Source organism: Aulonocara stuartgranti (assembly GCF_965226115.1).
Source record: "Aulonocara stuartgranti genome assembly, chromosome: 4".
Taxonomy (NCBI): domain Eukaryota; kingdom Metazoa; phylum Chordata; class Actinopteri; order Cichliformes; family Cichlidae; genus Aulonocara; species Aulonocara stuartgranti.
Genome location: NC_138942.1, coordinates 12,021,949 through 12,042,100, shown reverse-complemented (window position 1 = coordinate 12,042,100; position 20,152 = coordinate 12,021,949). Strand labels below are relative to the sequence as shown.

Below are 20,152 nucleotides of genomic sequence, written 5' to 3'. Positions count from 1 at the left end.
CATCATGCAGTAGTCCCATTTTTGGTAGTCCAGGCAAGTTGATATGCTAAGAAATAATTTTAAAAAGTAAAATGCATATTTACTGGTGTTGGTTAAACAACACATCTCCCCCCCCCCCCCCCCCCTTTTTTTTTTTTTAATATGACTGGTACAAATTTGTACGCTCAATGTTTAATGCCATCAGTTAGAGTGTTTTTGTTTTGTTTTGTACTTTTAGACTCATTTTTTGTCTTGTTTAAGAGTCACCAAGAGTAAATTATGATATAAAAATAATTAGCTTTGAATTATCATATTTGAAATAACGTATTTCCCCATAACATATTATATAACACATACTGAAGCTGAGATTTATTTTATTTTGTAATTTGACATGAAGATTATATTATATAATATTATATTTTTAATACAAATGTAAATTAGTACCAAATATCATTATTGGTTAGTACAGATGCTGAAAAAGCATGTGACTCAACCGATCCATGCATTAGGTTTTCTTAACAGTAAGAGACATTGAGGTCTATCAGCTGGTTATAAGCTGTAAAATTGTTAGTGAACATATGTTTCAGTCATATCCAGCAGTCAAAGGGGGACTCAAACGGGGGCTCTGAAGTAAGGGTTCACAGGTTTATTTACAGCAAGTGAGTACAAAGATTCAGCACAATGACTTTCATGCAGTGAGCTCTGTGGCCAGGTCAAACATGGAAGACCACCGATTCCTTCTCTCCACATGACTATTTCTTCCCAATTTTCCACACCACAGTTTCTGCACAAAGAGAGATTGATGACTAAAGGGCACAGCAGGTAAGCACAAGAGTAACACTGTAAAACTTGAGGAGCCACACTTTGCAGACACAGACCAACAACTCAAGTGAAGGAACCCCTCCATCTTAAGTAGCAGCTGGTGATGGGTGAGAATAGACAGTTGAGTTAATTACCTTCAGGTGTGTGAAACCAGAGTGCTGGAGCTCAGGAACAGGTCTCACCCCTGAAACACAAGGCAAAGGTCTCTCTCTCACACACACTCTCAACTCGAGGGCCTGCTGGTTTTTCAGTGGGCTCTGTTGTCAGATAAAGGCAGTGTGCCACAGCTGGTCTGTGGGCCTCTCATGTTCATGCTGTGGTTGGTTCGTGAGCCAGCCGCAGAGGAGTGCGAAGTTATAACATATAAAGAGCTGAAGTGAAACCAAGTGTTAAAAATAACAAAAATAAAGTGTCACTGCAGCCCAAAGGCAAGTTTAGTTTTGAGCACCTCTAAAAATAATTATATTAATAATAGTAATACTTATCCATTTTAGTAGTATTTTCTGACATTGTCTTCAAATGTTATATTTTCGATATGTTATATTATATAAATCAGTCACATAGATCATGTCCTCCAGCAACATGCAGTCAACAACTTGGAGAATTGCACGGTACCGTCTCCTGTGGGTGACCCCTCACCCCTCTGCCTGACAGAAAAATGTACACAAACACATCTGTAGCAGCATAAAACCCACTTTAGAGTCCCTTGGTGGAGTGCTGGAGAGTTCTCCCTCCAGGGGCTCCATTGTTCTGCTGGGGGACTTCAATGCCCATGTGGGAAACAACAATGAGACCTAAAAGGGCATGACTGGGAGGAATGGCATGTCTGATCTTAACTCAACTGGTGTTCTGTTATTGGACTTTCGTGCTAATCACAGCTTTTTCATGACGGACACCACGTTCCAGCATATGGACACCCAAAGTTGCAGATCAGTGATCAACTTTGTTATTATATCTTCAGCCGCCATACTGGACATTTGGGTGAAGAGAGGTGGACAAATATAATGTACCCAAACATATAGTGAGTGTACACTGCTGGCACAGATCATCTCTGGCAGAGATTCAGGAGCATTCAGAAAAAGGGTGAGGAAATAGCCCCTCCATTGCTGAATCTGCTGCAAAGAGCTGCAGCTGCAAGGTTCAATTCAATTCCAATTTATTACAGCGGCAAATGAAAACAACAGTTGCCTCAAGGCGGTTTATACCTTAATGTAAAGACCGTAATACAGTAAAACAAAGAAAACAGACAAAATTCCAACAGTCATATGACCCATTACGAGCAAGAGCTCTGGTGACAGTGGGAAGAAAAAACTCCCTTTTAACAGGAAGAAACTTCCAACAGAACCAGGCACGAGTACATGTGCCTTAGTCTCACTGTTCTTGTCACTTGTTTTACTTTGACAGGCACCTGTCATGTGTGCATCATGTTCAGTTTTGCTTCCCCTGTCTCTGCCCTGATTTCCTCTTGTGTATATATCATCTGTGTCTCCCTCCATCCAGTGTTGAGATCTCCCTCATTTCTCTGGCTGTGTCTACTGTCTGTTTGTATTTCCCAGTTTAGGTTCCCTGTTGTTTCCTAGTTTAATGTATTCTGTGAATCCAGGAATAAGGCTTCATTTTGAGTTCAGTTCTGTCTCTGAGAGCTGCATTTTGGGTGCAATCCTGCCTGCCAAACACAGTTTCATGACAGGGGTGTATTCTGAAGTGCTAGCAAATAAAGTGCTGCTATACTGTTCATGTAAAAAAAAAAAAAGATACATAGTCTTGAAAAAATAGTAAAAAATAGAAGCAGGAAGCGATAAACACGGGGTCTTGTCACCACAGTGACACTTTATGGTGATAAGCATTGAACACCCCTGGCGGCATGATGATATGGGCGGATAAGAATTTGACGTGACGAGAAAAGACAGCTAGCCAGAGAGAGAAAAAGACCTGGTCATTCTATGTAATGTTAAGATCTTGGCATTTTTAAATATATATATTTGTTTTACAATATTAGCCTAACTTGTAGCTACTTTTACATTTTCACTGATTTCATCCATAGAGATCTGCACACTGCTTCCAACATAACAGGCACGCGGATCCTGCTGATACTGGGTGAGTCACATCTATCATACATTTGCACAGGAGTAACAGGGGAAAATATTTTATAAGAAGTTACATACAAACCTTTCATAGCTTTTTTCATGCTTTTCATATTAAATCTAATGTTGGATCACAATTTTCAAAATGTAATTTTTTTTTGCAATTACTCAACTACAAGTGGACTGATGCCTTGTAATACAGTAATATACAGTAACTATATGCACAGATCTGCATGTTTGCATGTGCAGGAATTTATTTTATATATACTGTAACGTTCACAAGAACCAGACGGTTGGGGTCTCAGTTTGTCCGTTTATTTGGCACATAAGCCAGCGGGTTGTTAACTCAGGGGGAAGCGCTCTCGAACTCCCCCTCTCTTCAGCCTGGCACACACACAGAACAACCAGGTCCCACCCACCCCTTCCTGTACACCACAACCAAACATGAATCTTAAAGGAACAACAACAGTGTGCAGAGATCACCAACATGTCACTGTACAATAACACTTAACCATCGTTACACTGCCCCCCCAGCAATAAGTTCCTCGTCCCCGAGGGAACGACACAGTCTCTGAGGCGGGGTGGTAGCCTACGTTCCCTCCTTGACCTCCTGAGCCCCTGAGGTGGACGCGGAGCTTCGGGGCTTTGGGGTGGAGAGTCCGAGGGAGGGGAACGCAGCCCCGGTCGGGGGTCCCTCTGAGCAGGGTCACGGACGCTCTGTACACGTCCCTCTGGAAAGGAGGGGAGGGACTGCCCTCTGTAGGGGGCCATCCGGTCTCTGTGCAGCGCTACTATCCTCCCCCTAGGAGGCAACTGCACCCTGTAAACAACCTCCCCTACTCGCTCTGGAACGCTGCAAGGCCCCACCCAGCTGCTATCCAGTTTAGGACACCGTCCCTTCTTCCTCTTTGGGCTGTAGACCCACACCAGCTCCCCAGCATGGAAGTGCCTCCCCTTAGTGGTGATGTTGTAATTCCTCCTTTGGCGCAGGCCTGCCTTCGCCAGCTGCTCTCGGGCGTAGGAATGTGCAGAATCCAGCCGGTCCTGCAGCTTCCTTGCGTAGTCCCGGCCCGGTGGTGCCTCTGGCGCGTCCGGGGGCTTCCCAAAAGCCAACTCTGCAGGAGTTCTCAGCTCTCTCCCTAACATGAGCAGGGCAGGCGTACATTGGGTGGAGTCCTGTACTGCCGACCTGTAGGCCATGAGGGTAAGAGGAAGATGGTAATCCCAGTCCCGTTGGTGTTCTGAGGTAAGGATGGCTAGCTGCTGGGCCAGCGTCCTGTTAAACCTTTCCACCAGCCCATCGCTTTGGGGGTGAAGTGGGGTGGTGCGGGTTTTCTTAGTCCCAAGGCGTTCACACATGGCAGCAAATACCTTGGACTCAAAGTTACGCCCCTGGTCACTGTGGAGGGTCTCTGCTGTTCCAAAGCGGCTGAACATCCCCTCCACTAATACATCAGCGACCGTCTCAGCCTCCTGATCTGGGATGGCGTATGCTTCCGGCCACTTGGTAAAATAGTCCATGGCCACAAGAACATAGCGGTTTCCTCTGTCTGTGCGAGGAAATGGGCCCATGACGTCCACAGCTACTCGCTCCATTGGGGCTCCTGCTGGTTGCTGCTGAAGCTGAGCCCGGGACTGGTCCTGTGGCCCTTTGTGTGAGGAACATGCATCACAGCTGCGGCAAAAGTCCTCCACGTCCCTCCGCTGTTGACCCCAGTAATAGCCCTGGCGGAGGCGGCGGAGAGTCTTGGAGACCCCAAAGTGGCCGGAGCCAGTGCTCCCATGGCAGGCTTCCAGCACAGCTGACCTCAGCGACCTTGGCACCACAACCTGCCACCTCTCCTCCCCCGTGGCAGGATCCTTCCAGGCACGCTCCAACACCCCCTCCTTCAGCCTGAGAGCTGCAAACTTGGCCCATAGCCCCCTGGTACAGATGGAAAACCCAGTGACCTCATCCCAAAGGGGTTGCTCCCCCTTCTCCAGCCACTGCAGGACCGGCAGCAGGTCCGTGTCTTGTTCCTGCCGTGCCCTCCACTCCGCTGCATCCACCATCAGAAGAGCCCTGCAGGCGAGCTGTGCTGCTCCGTCTATTGTTGTGAGTTCCCGCTCTATTTCCTCTCGCTTCTCACAGTAACGCCAGCCAGCTGCAGCACATGGGCGACGAGAGAGGGCGTCTGCGTTAGAATGGTGCGTCCCTGCTCTGTGCTCCACAATGAAATTGAAGGCTTGGAGCTCCTCCAGCCAGCGAGCCACCTGTCCCTCTGGCTCCCTGAAAGACATCAGCCACTGAAGGGCAGCATGATCAGTTCTGATAACAAATGCTGTGCCGCACAGGTAGTACTTAAAGTGTCTCACCCCCGCCACCACAGCCAACAGCTCTCGTCGTGTGACACAGTAGCGCCGCTCACTCCTGTTCAGGACCCGGCTGAAGTACGCCACCACCTTCTCCCCTTCCGGCCCAACCTGCGACAACACCGCTCCCAGCCCCACATTACTTGCGTCAGTGTCCAGGACAAAAGGCAGGGCGGGGTCAGGGGGGGCAAGGACTGGAGACTCTGTCAGCGATCTGCGGAGGGTGTCGAACGCCTGCTGACAGTCCCGGGTCCAGATGAAGTCACGGTCCTTCTGCAGCAGGTGGAAGAGTGGTGCGGCTATGGAGGAAAAGCCCTTCACAAACCTCCTGTAATAAGACGCCAGTCCTAGGAAGCTTTTGAGCCGTTTCTGGTCTGCTGGTGTGGGCCACTCGGTAATGGTGTGAATTTTTTCCTCCAACGTGCTGATGCCCTCACGACCCAGCTTGTGGCCCAGAAACTCCACCTCCCTCCTCATGAAGTGGCACTTGTCGGGGTGCAGCTTCAGGCCTGCAGCTGCCACCCTCTCCAACACTTGTCTCAGGGCATCCAGGGCAGCATCAAAGGAGCTCCCGTGCACTAGAAGGTCATCCAGGTAAACCAGACACCGTTGCCGTGGGACGCCAGCCAGCACACTGTCCATAAGCCTCTCGAAGGTCGCAGGAGCATTGCAAAGACCAAAGCTCAGGACTTTGAACTGCCATAGTCCCCTGTTAGTGCAGAAGGCTGTCTTCGGTCTGGATTCCGGGGACAGTGGCACCTGCCAGTAGCCACTCCGCAGGTCCAGGGTGGAGAACCAGGAGGACCCGGCTACTAAGTCGAGAGACTCATCAATCCTGGGAAGGGGGTAAGAGTCCTTCTTCGTCACTTTGTTGAGTGGTCTGTAGTCCACACAGAAACGCATCCTAGGACTTTTTTTCTTAGGCACCATCACCACCGCGGAGGCCCACGGGCTATCAGATGGCTCTATGATGCCCGCCTTCATCATTTCACACAACTCTCTGTCCGCAGCCTCCTGATGAGCCAGGGGCAGGCGGCGTGGGCGCACTTTAATAGGCTGGGCATCCCCGGTCTCAATGACGTGCTCTACCAAGTGTGTCAAGCCAACATCACTTTCTTTCAGGGCAAAAATGTCACTAAACTCTTTTAGTACCTGCCATAGACTCTCTTGCTGCTGTGGAGTCAGCCCCTCACAGTTCTTTGACCAGATACTCCTCACTGCTAAGAGCCTCTCCTCCTCCTCCTCCGCTCGCTGTTCTGCTGGCGGGTCTGCAGCGGTCTCTGCGGTGGAGGTGGACGCCGCGGCAGATGCTGTGCAGACCGGGGGAGGAATAAGCGGCACCTTCTTCCCATCAGGGGTTACGAGGAAGCCTTTGCCTAAGTCCAGTACACCGCCAATGGCTCGTAAAAAATCCAGCCCAAGGATGCAGGCGTCCTGCACGTCAGCCACCCAGGCAGCATAAGACACACCGAGGTCCCCCACCTTGAACTGGAACACTCCCCTCCCTCTCATTGGGGCCAGATCACCGGTCACAGTCTTAAGTTGCACATTAGTCGGTTGCACAGCAGCTCCGGTTGGGACAATATCGGGTCGGACCAGCGTTGCATTGGACCCCGTGTCCAGCAGGGCCGTACAGGACACCCCCGCGATCGTCACTGGAACATGGCAAAAGCCGCCAACCTGGGTCCAGCCCACAGCGATGGCCGCACCGGGTGGAGGTGGCGGTGGTGTGGGGATGTCGTTCTCCCAGGCCCGTGTACTCCCGCCTACACGGGCCCGTGGGCGTTTCCCTGAACCGCTGCAAGCTTGGGGCACTGCCTGATGAGGTGTCCGGGTTGTCCACATCCCCAGCAGCTCTGTGGTCGGCGGTGTGGGCCAGCCCGAGGGGAAGGCGACTGCAGCGAAGCCGCCTGCACCAAACTGCACAAGCCCGCTGGCGTCTCCATCTGTTCCACAGGTGCTGACACAGCCCTCACCACGTGTGCGTCATCAGCGCCCCCAGAGGATCCTGCAAGCATCTCCCTCTCCAACGCTAGCTCCAGGGCTGCACTGAGTGTGGCTGGCCGAGCAAGCTGAGTTTGCATACGGAGCTCTTTAGGGCTCAGGGCCTGCAGGAACTGGTCCCGAGCTAACTCCGCTTGCACTGATGGTGGCATGCTGTCATACGCCCTCCGGCAAAGGCACTCGATTTCATGGGCCAAAATGCGGAGGGGCTCGCCTGGCAATCTGCGTCTGTTGTGGAACTCCGACCTCAGCAGCACTGGTTGGTTATACTGCCCGAAGCGCCTCTGAAGTGCTCCGACCAGAGCATTATAATCTCCCCTCTGCTCCTCGGTCAGCAGCAGCAGGCATGCAGCTGCATCCTCACACAGACACAAAGCCAGTTGGAGAGCTTTATGTTCCTCAGACCAGCCAGCTGCGACAGCTAACAGCTCGAACTGTGCGATAAACACTTCCCATGGCGTCTTGCCGCTGAACTTAGGCGTTTTTATATTCGCTGCAGCTTGCTGGGCGCCGCCATGTTTGTTTACATCACGTGACGGCGCGCCAAGCGAGGTCGACTCCTTCCCGCCGGAATCGCGGCCGCTGTGCGAACAGTTCCCGAGCCTAGTCAAACCTGGAGAAAATCCAGCCTCGGCAGACAGCCGCAGCGCCGTTTCCCTCACTCCATGGGCGGGCGAGCGCGGACGAACCTCCCTCTCCTCCGTCTCCTTCTTAATCTTGCCCGGCAACATCCTCGTCTCGTAACGGCAAGCGTCGCCAGCAACAGGGTGTCGGGCGTTCTGGGGTTCTTTTTTCTTTCTTCACTTCTGACACCAATGTAACGTTCACAAGAACCAGACGGTTGGGGTCTCAGTTTGTCCGTTTATTTGGCACATAAGCCAGCGGGTTGTTAACTCAGGGGGAAGCGCTCTCGAACTCCCCCTCTCTTCAGCCTGGCACACACACAGAACAACCAGGTCCCACCCACCCCTTCCTGTACACCACAACCAAACATGAATCTTAAAGGAACAACAACAGTGTGCAGAGATCACCAACATGTCACTGTACAATAACACTTAACCATCGTTACAATACTATAAATGAAAATAAAGATCACCTTCCACCATAACACCTTCTAAACCCTCTTTTTCCGCTTCCTTTCTCAACTGCTTCTCTCCATGTTCAAATATGGCAGTGGCTGAACTACGAGTCTCAATAAAGTATGCTTCATTTTTCTCCCTAAAGAAAAATAAACTGCTAAAACAGAGGGAAAAAAGATGCTAATGGGTATGTTTTAATCCTGTTCTCCCACATCTTAGTGAATATAATAACAAAATAATCATGTTCATTATGTATGTTAGTCAATGATTTTGTGTTTTATTTTGATAGTTTGTCTTCTGTGTCTTATAGCTAGTTCCACTTCACCTGTCTTGTGGTCTTGAGTGTTTTGTGTCTTGCTACCTGTGTTTCCCATTTCCCTCATTATCCCTTAGTGTGTCTGTGTGTTCATAAATAGTGTTTTTTCCCCTCCGTCACAGTTTCTATCATGCTCACATTGTATTTCCGTGTGGCATTTCTTTTTCTGGGTTTGTGTTTATGGAGTTCTGGATTTTTATCCATAAACCCGTGTTTTATTTTTAGTGAGTCTTTCTTCATGTGTCTGCGTTTGGGTCCTCATTTTCCAAATCCTGACAGATCGTTTTGCTTCTGTCCAGAACGTAGGGTTAGTGGCTTGAAGCTAGGCTTAAGGACATGATGGATGATGACTTACCTCAAAAGGTTAACATGCAAAAAATAAAGTGAAAACATGAATTAATTCATTTAAGATGACATATTTCATTAACTGACTAACATAAAATATGTTTTTACTTTCTTTCTTTTTAAATGTTTTGTTTTACACATGGGAAGCTTTAGTTTATAAAAACAAAGTGGGATGAAGGCTTCACAGGAGAATGTGAGCATCTGCCTAACAAATCTGACACATGTATTCATTTCTGAGACAGGGGAAAATGGTGCTACAGGTGATTAATGTGAGCACTTTTATTTTTGCTTCATAAAACATACTATTTACAGATACTCTTAGAAAAACCTTCTGATGAGCGGTGCTTTTTGTTTTTGCGTAACAAACTATTTATAAAATCATCTTTCCGTGTTAAAGAAATAATGTTTAAATGTTTTTATGCTTTGCTTCAATACTGATAATGTTCATATTTTCACTGTGCAGCTCAGCTTGATAAACATGAAACTGCAAGCCTTATGATAAGGCCACAAGATCAGCACAAAAATACACATTTGCAGAAGCTGATAGGAGCTTCACCGCACCCACACATCCGCAGAAGTTGACTCGCATTATTTTTATTATTCTTAGAAAATGACTTGCTGCACACACACATACACACGAACATGAAAAACAGGAACCGCTATCTATGCTTTAATTAAAGAAAACACCTGCAGCTGGGTGTGAGTCTCTCTGTTGAGCTCTCACCCGTGCACGTTAAAAATTCTCTCCAAGTGTCTAAGTGTCGTTTCTTCACCTGAGTGTTTGATAATTGTTGATATCCTTGACATTCCGTTATAAAAGATAAGCATCAGTTCAAACCTATAGCTCCACTCACTTTGTTATCAGGGTTGTTTCTACAGCCTGTTGCATGTTGTCTCCATGTTGTCCTTCAGGTCTCCCTTTTGTGAGTGCTACATTGTTTAATAGACTTTTTTTTTGTCATGCTTTTTTTAACTGATTTGAACTGAGGGTTTTACCCTGTCTCTATGTGTTCTGTGTTTTTGACCTCCTCCTGCAGTAATGGTGAATTACAACTTCACCATAATAAAATTTACATAAATGAATAAATAGTGTTTTACCAACCAAACTTTGATTTTTAAATAATATCCAAGCATAATGGATTATTACTGCTATCATTTTGGTAACTTGGGAATCATTCAGTCTGATAGATGCAAATATATAAATGCTGTAATAGATTAAGAGCACTTGAACATGTTGTCCTACTCAAGGACCATTTAAACCTGCATACCAAGTTTGCAGCCGGTAAATAAGAAAATGTATGAGCTTTTGGTCATACATTGTCAGTATATATACTAAATGTAATGTTAGCATATATCAACATGGTTCTACAAAACAAATTACATTCTTTCATAGCAAATACAGTTCAGTTCTTAGAGGAAATACAGTTCACCTCACACCACACTGGTGATTACTGATGGTACTGTTGGCTAAATCTGAACTTTTATTTTTTCCTTTCTCTAGTATACTAGAGAAAGAAAACATAAAAGTTCAGTATCAAGTTTCTATTTGTTACGTCCCCACGATGAGGTCGAGGGGTATGAGTGTGGGGACCGGTAGCAAATGGGTCCAGAGCTGAATGAAAGGAAACCAGACAGAGTGCTCAGTATATATTATAGCTTTATTACAAATAATCTTAACTTAAAGAGCCGGCAACACCGTTTTACCAATAATGCCAAAGAAACAAAGGAAGCAGTCGCAGCAACAAAGGAAAAAACTACCAAACAAATAAGGGAGACACTTCCGGAGCCCACAAGCCCATCTACTCACGACTCAAAGGAGCCTGTCCAAAACCTAGGGGGAAACCGTGTAGCGCCACAGGGGGAAGAAAACCAACTCACTCACAGTTCATCCCCAGCTTATATAGCCTCAGAGAGGTGATTGCTAACTGGGCCCAGGTGGTAAATGAGGCTAATCAAAAGCAGCTGTGTCCTGGGGAGAGAGAAGAGTGAGAGAGAGACAGAGGGGTGGAGCAAGAGAGGAGGAGGCGGAGAGAGAACACCACAACCACACAAGGGCAATTTCAAGAAGAGGCCCTGCTAGGCCCCTAACCAGCCATTTTGATTTTTAAATGCATATCAAATTCATTTTGAAGCATATATTTGTGCAACTACATTGTTTCACATTATTTTTTTATAGATAAAAATTACAAGCCATGTAGAGAAATCTCAAATTCATACTGAAGCACATATTTGTACAAATTCATCCCTCAAATTTCTGTTTCCTTAACAAAGATATAAATGAATGTGAAAATTACAAATGGTGTGAAGAAATTACAGTGTGCAACAACACAAATGTAAGTTTCCACTGCCAATGTTCTCTGCTTGTTTTTCAGCTCTGTCTTTCTTCCTCGTCATGGTGCTGTTGGTATCCGCAGGCTGCAATCCAGGATTCAGCATGAAGAAAAAACAATGCATGGGTATGAAAAAGAAAACATCTGACACTTATGTGTGCATTTTCATTTAAAAAATAAAAACATATAACATGTATAATCTGTTAAAATTATTTTTATGAAATATCAATAACAACTATGTATATCAAACTTTTTTGTAGCATCAAAATTCATTTTGAATTTAAAATCTATTTTAAATTCATATTGAAGCACATATTTATACAAACACATCCTTTTGCATTTCTGTGTCCTTAACAGTGAGTCTAACAGTGAGTTACAGTAAGTCAGCAAATAAATGATTAAGTATTGCTGCAGCTAGCAACCAAAAGTTTTAAACTGACAACAGTTTTCTTTCATGGAAAACAATAAACTGTAAACACAATGACAGGTGTTTCAGTCTCCACCCCCTCCAAAAAAAGAAAAATGTGTGGCATATTCCTGAGCATATTCAGCTGACTGGGTAACAATAAATTAGTTATTTGTTTCAAAGATTACACTAAATTTCTTTGTGTTTTTAAATGGCCAACTTTATACTGCACCCATCAGCTGTCAGTTAGGAGTTCAAAGTAAATGGACTGTGCAAACTCGCAGATGTAATAATGGTTTGTTTTTGTGCTCTGGCATGTAATGTTTTCTCACTCATAGGAAGCACAGTTCTCCAGACACCAATGTGCTGTTTATTTAGAATCATATTTAATGTGAGGAAATTAGGATAGAGAATGAGGGCCTTTGCTTCTTCTTCCCAGACCTTTTACTATCACAACCATTTTTGTGCAATTTATATGATAAACAAAATTCATAATCAGAATAAAACATCAGAATAGATTAATGTTCAAAAGGTACTGAACCATAATATACTAGGCTGACAGTTCTCTGCTTGTTTTTTAGCTCTGTCTTTCTTCCTCATCATGGTGCTGTCAGTATCAGCAGGCTGCCCTCAAGGATTTCTCACAAAGAAAAAAGAGTGCATTGGTATGAAAATCTTTACAAAACAAAACATCTGACACTTAATCAGTAATGGAAAACGTGCAAGCTGAGCAATGTGTGCATTTGTATTTAAAACAAAATTAAACATATAACATGTATAATCTCTGAAATTTATTTTAAATAAAAAACAACAAATATGTGTTTTAAACCTTTTCTATCAAAAGTTTGAGTTTTTGGATTTTCAAGCTATTTTTATTTTTAAATCTGTAACAAATTCATATCAAAGCACATATTTATGCAAATACATCTTTTCACGTTTCTGTGTCCTTACAAAGATATAAACGAATGTAATGATGATGTGAAGCCATGTGGACAAAATACAAACTGCACAAACACAAATGGGAGCTACTACTGCCAATGTAAAGGTGGTTTCAGACACCCAAGAGGGAAGGTGAATTTTACACTTGGTGCATGTATAGGTAAGTCATCTCAAATTTATTGCGACAACAACTCTGTGGTTGGTTTGGAGAAAGTTTATGTCATACAGTCATAATGTATGTAAAGATTAAAGGTCTCTTCTTCTTTTTTTTAAAGATATTAAAGAATGTTTGGAAATCAAAGACATCTGTGGATCTAACGCCAAATGTGTGAATATTATCCCCTATTACTCGTGCACCTGTGATGATGGATTCATTTCTACTACTGGGAATAAAACCTTTCGTCACGATCAAAATGCTACATGTGAAGGTAAAATGTTGCTCTCATTGGTGCTGCCATTTTAGAGTGAGCTCTTCAGTTTAAGGTGATGGCAGAGGATTTTTTTTCAGAGGTATTCTTACATGTCTTCTTCCTGCTGCTCTAGATATTAACGAATGTCATAAAGGAAATCCCTGTGGTCAGAATGGATTATGTAACAACACACAAGGCAGTTATTACTGCATGTGCAACGCAGGGTTCACTAACTATGGCAACAAAACGGCACGGTGCACTGGTGAGAATACAATAAAAACTGAACTTTGCCAAGATCCATTTTAATCTGATTTTCTTCAAAGTAAATGCATGAACAGAACACTTCAAGAAAACTTTGGTCATCAGTAAAAACTTTTAATACTTTATTTCCTCAGAATTAAACTGTGATGTTTTCAAAGATATAAATGATGTGAAAGAGGTAACTCCACACAAGACACAGTTATATCACGAGTCAAAATATATTTGAAATGCGTATTATCTCATAGATTTATTTTATCATCCTCCAATCCCTCTTCTAGGGATTTCATATTGCAGATGGCTTAGTGAATTACATGGAAAAAACCTGTCAGGAACTCACAAACAACAAAAGACCGGTAGAGCTGAATGGAGAGGAGACTCTAAAGGTACAACTGAAGTAAACTGTAGTCTTTTTTTTTTTTTTGGAAGGGGGTGGAAGGGGGGGGGATATGGTGTTCAGATTTCTTGTAGACTGTTGATGTTGACCCCAGTATCAAAGTCTGCCTCAGTCTGACTCTTTCTTGTTTCACCCTGCAGTTACGATTATGTCCAGAAACATTTGGACAGTAACAGATTTCTTTTTTTTTTTTTTTTTTTTTTTTTTCTAAATGTACAGTAACAGATTTCTAAGAGATATTGTTCTGTACTGCAATAGATTTTAAATGAAACATTTAAATGCAATTAAAATGTGTGCTTTCAGCTGTAATTCAAGCTAAAGAAAGTATTACATTAACTCCTAAAGAATGATTGCATTGTTCACACATAATCACAAATATCTCTTTTTTTGTCTTAAATGCTGAGTGAAGAGCATTCACAATCTGGCCTTTTCATGTAGTCTTTGTGGGTTTTTTTTCATTGTGCTAGGCTTGGATAATTAATTTGTAAATATGATATGCCAACCTACTAGAGAGTTTTCTTCACTTGCTGGATGTTAAGGTGTTCTTTTACTGGGTGAAAAGTTTTCAGCAATCATCCAACGCTGTTGTCTTCTGCTGCCTTTTTGTGTTGCTTAGTTCATCATTTCATTCTTTTGTTTTATTTATGTGAGATAGACTAAAGCCCCCTGTAACCCTGAATGTGTGTCTGCATGTCTGCCCGTGTGTAAATATTGCCTGACTTAAGTGTATTTCACTCCATCTTCCTCTCTTCTCCTGTGCCTGTAGAGATTCCTGAATATGACTGATGAGCTCTTGTCCAGTGCATTTCTTAATTATAAAAGGAAAGTTTCAGACTTTCTTGACTTGGTGGGAAATGCTCTGAGACTCATAGGACCCTTCACTAATTCTTCAAGGATTTATATCTCCTCAACTCAGACAGGTTAAATAGAAATTCGAAGAAAATAAATCAATTCACTTTTAGATGATTTTTTATTGATACAATTTTAGGAAACCAGCAATGCATGTTCAGAAAAGTCTGTCTGGTTTCAGAGCTGGACATGTTTGTACACAAGGGGCCTGTTATACCTAAAGGAAACATAACATTATCAACTAAGCATGCTAACTTGGACATCCAGATGGAGATAGCTACTGGAGATCCTGCCTATTACCCCGGTAATCATATGCCAACAAATACTATATTTCTAACCAATTTCATCAAATTATGAGCCCCTCTAATGATGCTCTCCTTTCATTCTTACAGGCTTTACAACAGTGTCCTTGATGAGCTATTCAAACCTGGAAAACTCTACAGATGGCTTCTTTAATGGAATGAAACCACAAAAGAACCAGAGCTTTAAAATAAACTCCAAAGTGGCGACTGTCACTGTCAGCAACAGAAATACAAGCCACCTCAAAACGCCAATTAACCTAACTTTAAACCACCTAGAAGAACAGGTAGAGGTTATCTCTCATTTGTTGTTTCAGATTGTGGTGATCACTTTTGCCAAAAAAAACACCACATATATTTGTTTTATAGGCAAATCAAACATTCCACATCTGTGTGTTCTGGGATTCCTCGGTGAATGGAGGATCATGGTCTGATCGTGGTTGCGGTGTGGCAGAGTCAAACCTGGAATATACTTCCTGTTCCTGTAACCACCTGGGAACCTTTGCTATACTCACGGCTTACAATGAAATTAAGGTTTAAACTAATTAACCGCAACATTTAAACTTCAGACTATTTAGTAGTTAAACCTTTAATCCACTTTCATGTACTTTCATTTACTTTCCCAACAGGAGAAGTTTGAATTTCATCTGATCATATGGGTGTTCCTGTCCATTTCACTGATTTTCTTATTCATCTCCATCTTGACATTCTCAATGATCCGCTCTATTAAAAGTCCAAGAACCACCATCCACCTGCATCTCTGCATCAGCCTCTTCATTGCAAACCTTGCCTTTCTAGCAGGAATCTCTCATTTTGAGAACCAGGTAAATACTAACTGTGTTTGAAGCTCAGATGAATGCAGATCCAGAATTTTTTACTTAACTTGAATTGTGATGTAAAGGGACAAAATGAGGAAAAGAACAGAAGTTTAGTAAGTCTAGTTCGGCAATATCTCATCTCTTCCCCATTAGGATGGCTGCACAGTGGTGACAGGGATCCTGCATTTTTCCTATCTGGCAACATTTTTATGGATGTGTCTGGACAGTGTACAACTGTTCAGGATGATAATGCTTGTTTCGAACACCAACTTTAAAACCCTCCACATGATGGCAGCTGCCTATGGAGTTCCAGCTGTTATTGTTGCCATCTCTGCCTTAGCTAATTCCAGGGGACATGGCACTGAGAGATAGTAAGTTCCCTCTATTCCTAAAATTTTATCATCAATTTATCCTTGAATCTCTATTTATCTTAACTCTTAATGTGCATTTCAGCTGTTGGGTAACCCAGGGATTTATTTGGAATTACTTTGGCCCTGCATGTGTAATCATCATTGTAAGTAAAGTTGAAATCAATTTAGGGAAATGATTATAGAGTAAAATGATGTGTAAAAAAAAAAAAAAAGCTGATTTAAACATAAATGTTGCTTTTGTTGTTCATTTGTTTTTGCTTTTTCAGGTAAACATTTTCTTCTTTTTCATAACTGTATGGAAGTTAGCACAGAAGTTCTCAAGTGTAAACCCTGACCTGGATGACCTGCACAAAATAGAGTAAGTTACCCATAAGCTGCGCATAGAAATCACTATCATGATCCTGTTGAGTTTTGGTTGTGCTGTTTAGATTATTTCTTACGTTGCTTTAGAATTTTTTATCTAGGTTTTGGATTTTTGTTTTGGGATTGGTCCGTAGCCAACAAAGGCTGATTTTTCAATCGGTCATTCATTTTCTTGCCTGCAACATGTTTTCTGCAGGGCATTCACCATTAGTGCAGTGGCTCAGCTATTTGTATTGGGCAACACCTGGATCTTTGGTTCTTTCCAGTTTCAGGAAAACCATACAGCCATGGCTTACCTCACCATCTTTGGCAGCCTGGAAGGAGTTACACTCTTTGCAGTGTATTGTCTGTTTTCCAGGCAGGTTAGTAATATTCATGCTTAACTAAATAAGAAGTTCTTGCCGGTTGGTAAAATTTCATTTATATCCTCATTTTAGGTGAGGGAAGAGTACAAACATGCCTTGACCAGAATGTGTGCTCCTCGGAAGAAGAGTGACAGAAAAGCTCGTGTAAGCAGTTATTTACAGAAATTGATGGCACAGATTAACATTTGATCGGCAGCGGTACTGCCGCAAACTATTCCTGAAGTTTCATTTTGAACACCTTCGAAATTTGACCATTTTGTTTGTTTGATAAGCTGTTCTGAAGGACATCAAGATGTGAAGTGAATAAGATCCTTTGGTTATAATGAAAGACATTTTTGATCATTTTTTGAATATGAATATTCTTCATTTTGTCATCATCAGGTTTCGAAGAGTGCCCAGGATACAAGAGAATGTCAACTTTGAGGAGCTAGAAAGTAATCACCTGCCGGATAAAAACTGCTGACATGTATATTTCAGTTTTTGTACTGGACAAATATCTCTTAAGCAATCTTATAAAAGTGGAGGGATGATGACTTTGTATACTTGCTGATATCTGTAGAATTCCCCTGGTCATTTCTGAAGCGGAAATTTCTGAAGATGTCAAAAGGGTTTTTGTACCAGGCTGTAAATATGCTTTTTAATGCTATAAAATTTGCCTTTTTAACATAGTCTATGCAGACTGACTCCCCTTTTGGAACCAACTTCTTGTGTCATCTAGAGAAACTGCAATAGTTGCAATTTCTGCTTTGACTTCATTTTCAAGCAGCCGAGGTTTACCCTAACCTCAGTCATATTTACCATCACCCTGTTGTTGGTTAAACTAATCATCTTTTTTTTTGCCTGAATTTATATTCAGTTAACTGTTGGTTCTGTAATGTTGTTGTGTTACCTACCACTAGTTGGGGCTCCCACTCCCTTCTCTGTACAGGGAAAATATAAAGGGTGCAGCACTTGAGAAGTTCTATGTATGCTTTCAGAGTAAATTGAAATATAACCACTCAGCAGAAACTACATGCAACATTCGGATGCTAGCTCACCAGAAAGGAAGGCTGATGGTGTTTGCAGATAAGACTACTAACAGTAACTTCACTCAGGACACACATCTGGCATCCTGTGTTTGAAATATTATGAACAGTGAAGGTTGAACAGGTTGACCAGGTTCATTTTTCTTTTGTGTAATACAGTTGCAAAGAGCATTTATAATGTACAAATTAAGAAATATGAATAATTAGGTATCCTTGTTTTGAATGAGAGCTTTTATGATTTGTTTATATTACATTTTGACACCAATATATAATTTATGTAATATCTATCTATATCTATAGATGCAAATATATAGACATGTATAATCTGCAACATGATTTTTTGAAATAACATTGAATAAATGAAATCTGTGTTTGCAACAAACTTTTTCTCTTCTGTGTTCAAGGTGATGGCTTAAGATTTTTTTTCTCAGCTCTTCTTAAATGTCTTCTTTCTGCTCATCTAGACATTAACAAATTTCAAAAAGGAAATCTCTGTGTTCACAATGCATCATGTATCAACACACAAGGCAGTTATTACTGTTTCTGCAATGCTGGCTTCAGACTAAAATCTGGCTGATTTAACTTGTCTGGGAATCTGGAACAATAAGGAGGTGAGGGCTGAGTATGACATAATGCAGCAAAATGTTTATCGTCTCTAGGCATTGTTATATAACAATATAATTAGATTTGTAATATTTAGAAAACTACTATAAGGGTTAAAGTCCAGACGCTTTTCTTTGCAAGCTCCTTTGACTACGATGACCTGGATGACTGAGAACCTTCACAGACATACTATAGGGGTTGATTACATTAAATTGTAGAAGCTTAATTTTCAGACAGCTGCATGCGATCAGAAAGAAAAGCACGCACAAACCTGGAAGAGTTGGCCAGATTTGTAGTGAAATGGCTGGCAATGGACAGATGCAACGGTATTGATGATTACACCCTTGTTCAATAAAGAGGATGTATGTTGTATAACAAAACACAATAAGACAGCTCATCAATTTGTTCATCTACACGGGGCATTTTGTAGAGGGTAGCAGGTGTGCCAGTTTGTCTTGAAACAACAAATGTAATCTCCACATTATGATGTTTTTCTCAAAATAGAATTATTACTTTAATCTCATTTTTTTAACTTTAATCTCAAAACCCATCCATCCATTCTTTCCCACTAAATGATCAATAATATTTTTGTTCTTAATAATGCCCATTTCCACTGCAGAAATGGAACCATTTTGAGCCAGTGAGAATACAAAAAAACTGAACTGCCCTTGTGAATTATCTGAAATAAATCTCTCAGGAGCTCAGAGACAGTAAGAAATCAGTGGACCTGAATGAAGAGGACATTCTTTGTAGGATAGCGTCTGGTGACCCTATGGATGGATGTTGGAAAACTGTTCGTGTTGCGCTTGCTATTTCTTTCTGATTAATTTGTTATGACTCTAATTAATAAATTAATAAATAGACAAAGGGCATTAGTAAAGGTGACTGGGTAGAAAAATAGGAATAATTATAATAATGTTTTAATTTGTTCATTTATTTATTTGTTGAGTCACTTGAATTAAAGCTGAGTTTCATTAGCTTAGCTTTAACTTGTTGCATTCTCATCTACTGAAAAACAGAAATAAATTATTTAAAATTGTGTCATGGGCTAAATATTTTCTGACTTTAACTGTATTTCACTCCATCTCCTTCTCTTCTCCTGTGCCTGTAGAGATTACTTAATTTGACTGATGACCTCTTGCCCAGAGCAGTCAATTCTAAAAGGAAAGTTTCACATGTTCTGGTCTTAGTGGGAAATGCTCTGAGATTCATAGGGCACTTAACTACCACTTCAGAGATATGTTCTACTCACAAACATTAAATAGAGGTAAATCAGTTGAATTTTTGACCATTCGTTAAGTAGAATTCAACCTTTAACTTATATTTTATACAGTATTAGCAAAGAAGCAACGCATGTTCAGAAAAGTCTGTCTGGTTTCAGAGGCGGACCTGCTTGTACATAAGGGGCCTGTTATATCCAAAGGAAGCACGGCTTTATCAACTAAGCATGCTAATTTGGACATCCAGATGGAGATAGCTGCTGGAGATCCTGCCTTTTGCTCTGGTAATCACATGCCAACATATACTGCATTTCTAACCAATCTTGTCAGATTGTAACCCACTCCAGTCACATTGTGATTTTATTGCTACAGGCTTTACAGCAGTGTCATTGATGAGCTACAGATACTTTCTTTGATGAGATGAAATCACAAAAGAAAAACAGCTTTAAGAAAAACTGCATATACAAGATTTTTTTAGGCCCAAAAAATGATGGTTTCTTCAAAAAGAATGTGGAACA

The 20,152-nt window shown here is 42.2% G+C and overlaps 1 protein-coding gene across 1 annotated transcript; it reads left to right on the top strand.

Moving 5' to 3' along the window:
- Positions 1-559: 559 nt before the first annotated feature.
- LOC309705803 (adhesion G protein-coupled receptor E3-like) lies at positions 560-18,034 on the top strand. Its single transcript, XM_082531786.1, has 20 exons — positions 560-801; positions 2,846-2,898; positions 11,354-11,437; positions 12,299-12,382; positions 12,673-12,816; positions 12,932-13,084; positions 13,200-13,328; positions 13,462-13,505; positions 13,606-13,710; positions 14,488-14,641; positions 14,752-14,874; positions 14,963-15,156; positions 15,239-15,403; positions 15,499-15,693; positions 15,841-16,058; positions 16,141-16,201; positions 16,325-16,416; positions 16,618-16,783; positions 16,859-16,930; positions 17,168-18,034. The coding sequence occupies exons 1-20, from the start codon at positions 728-730 to the stop codon at positions 17,207-17,209; spliced, it is 2,352 nt and encodes a 783-aa protein (XP_082387912.1). The 5' UTR covers positions 560-727; the 3' UTR covers positions 17,210-18,034.
- Positions 18,035-20,152: the final 2,118 nt, after the last annotated feature.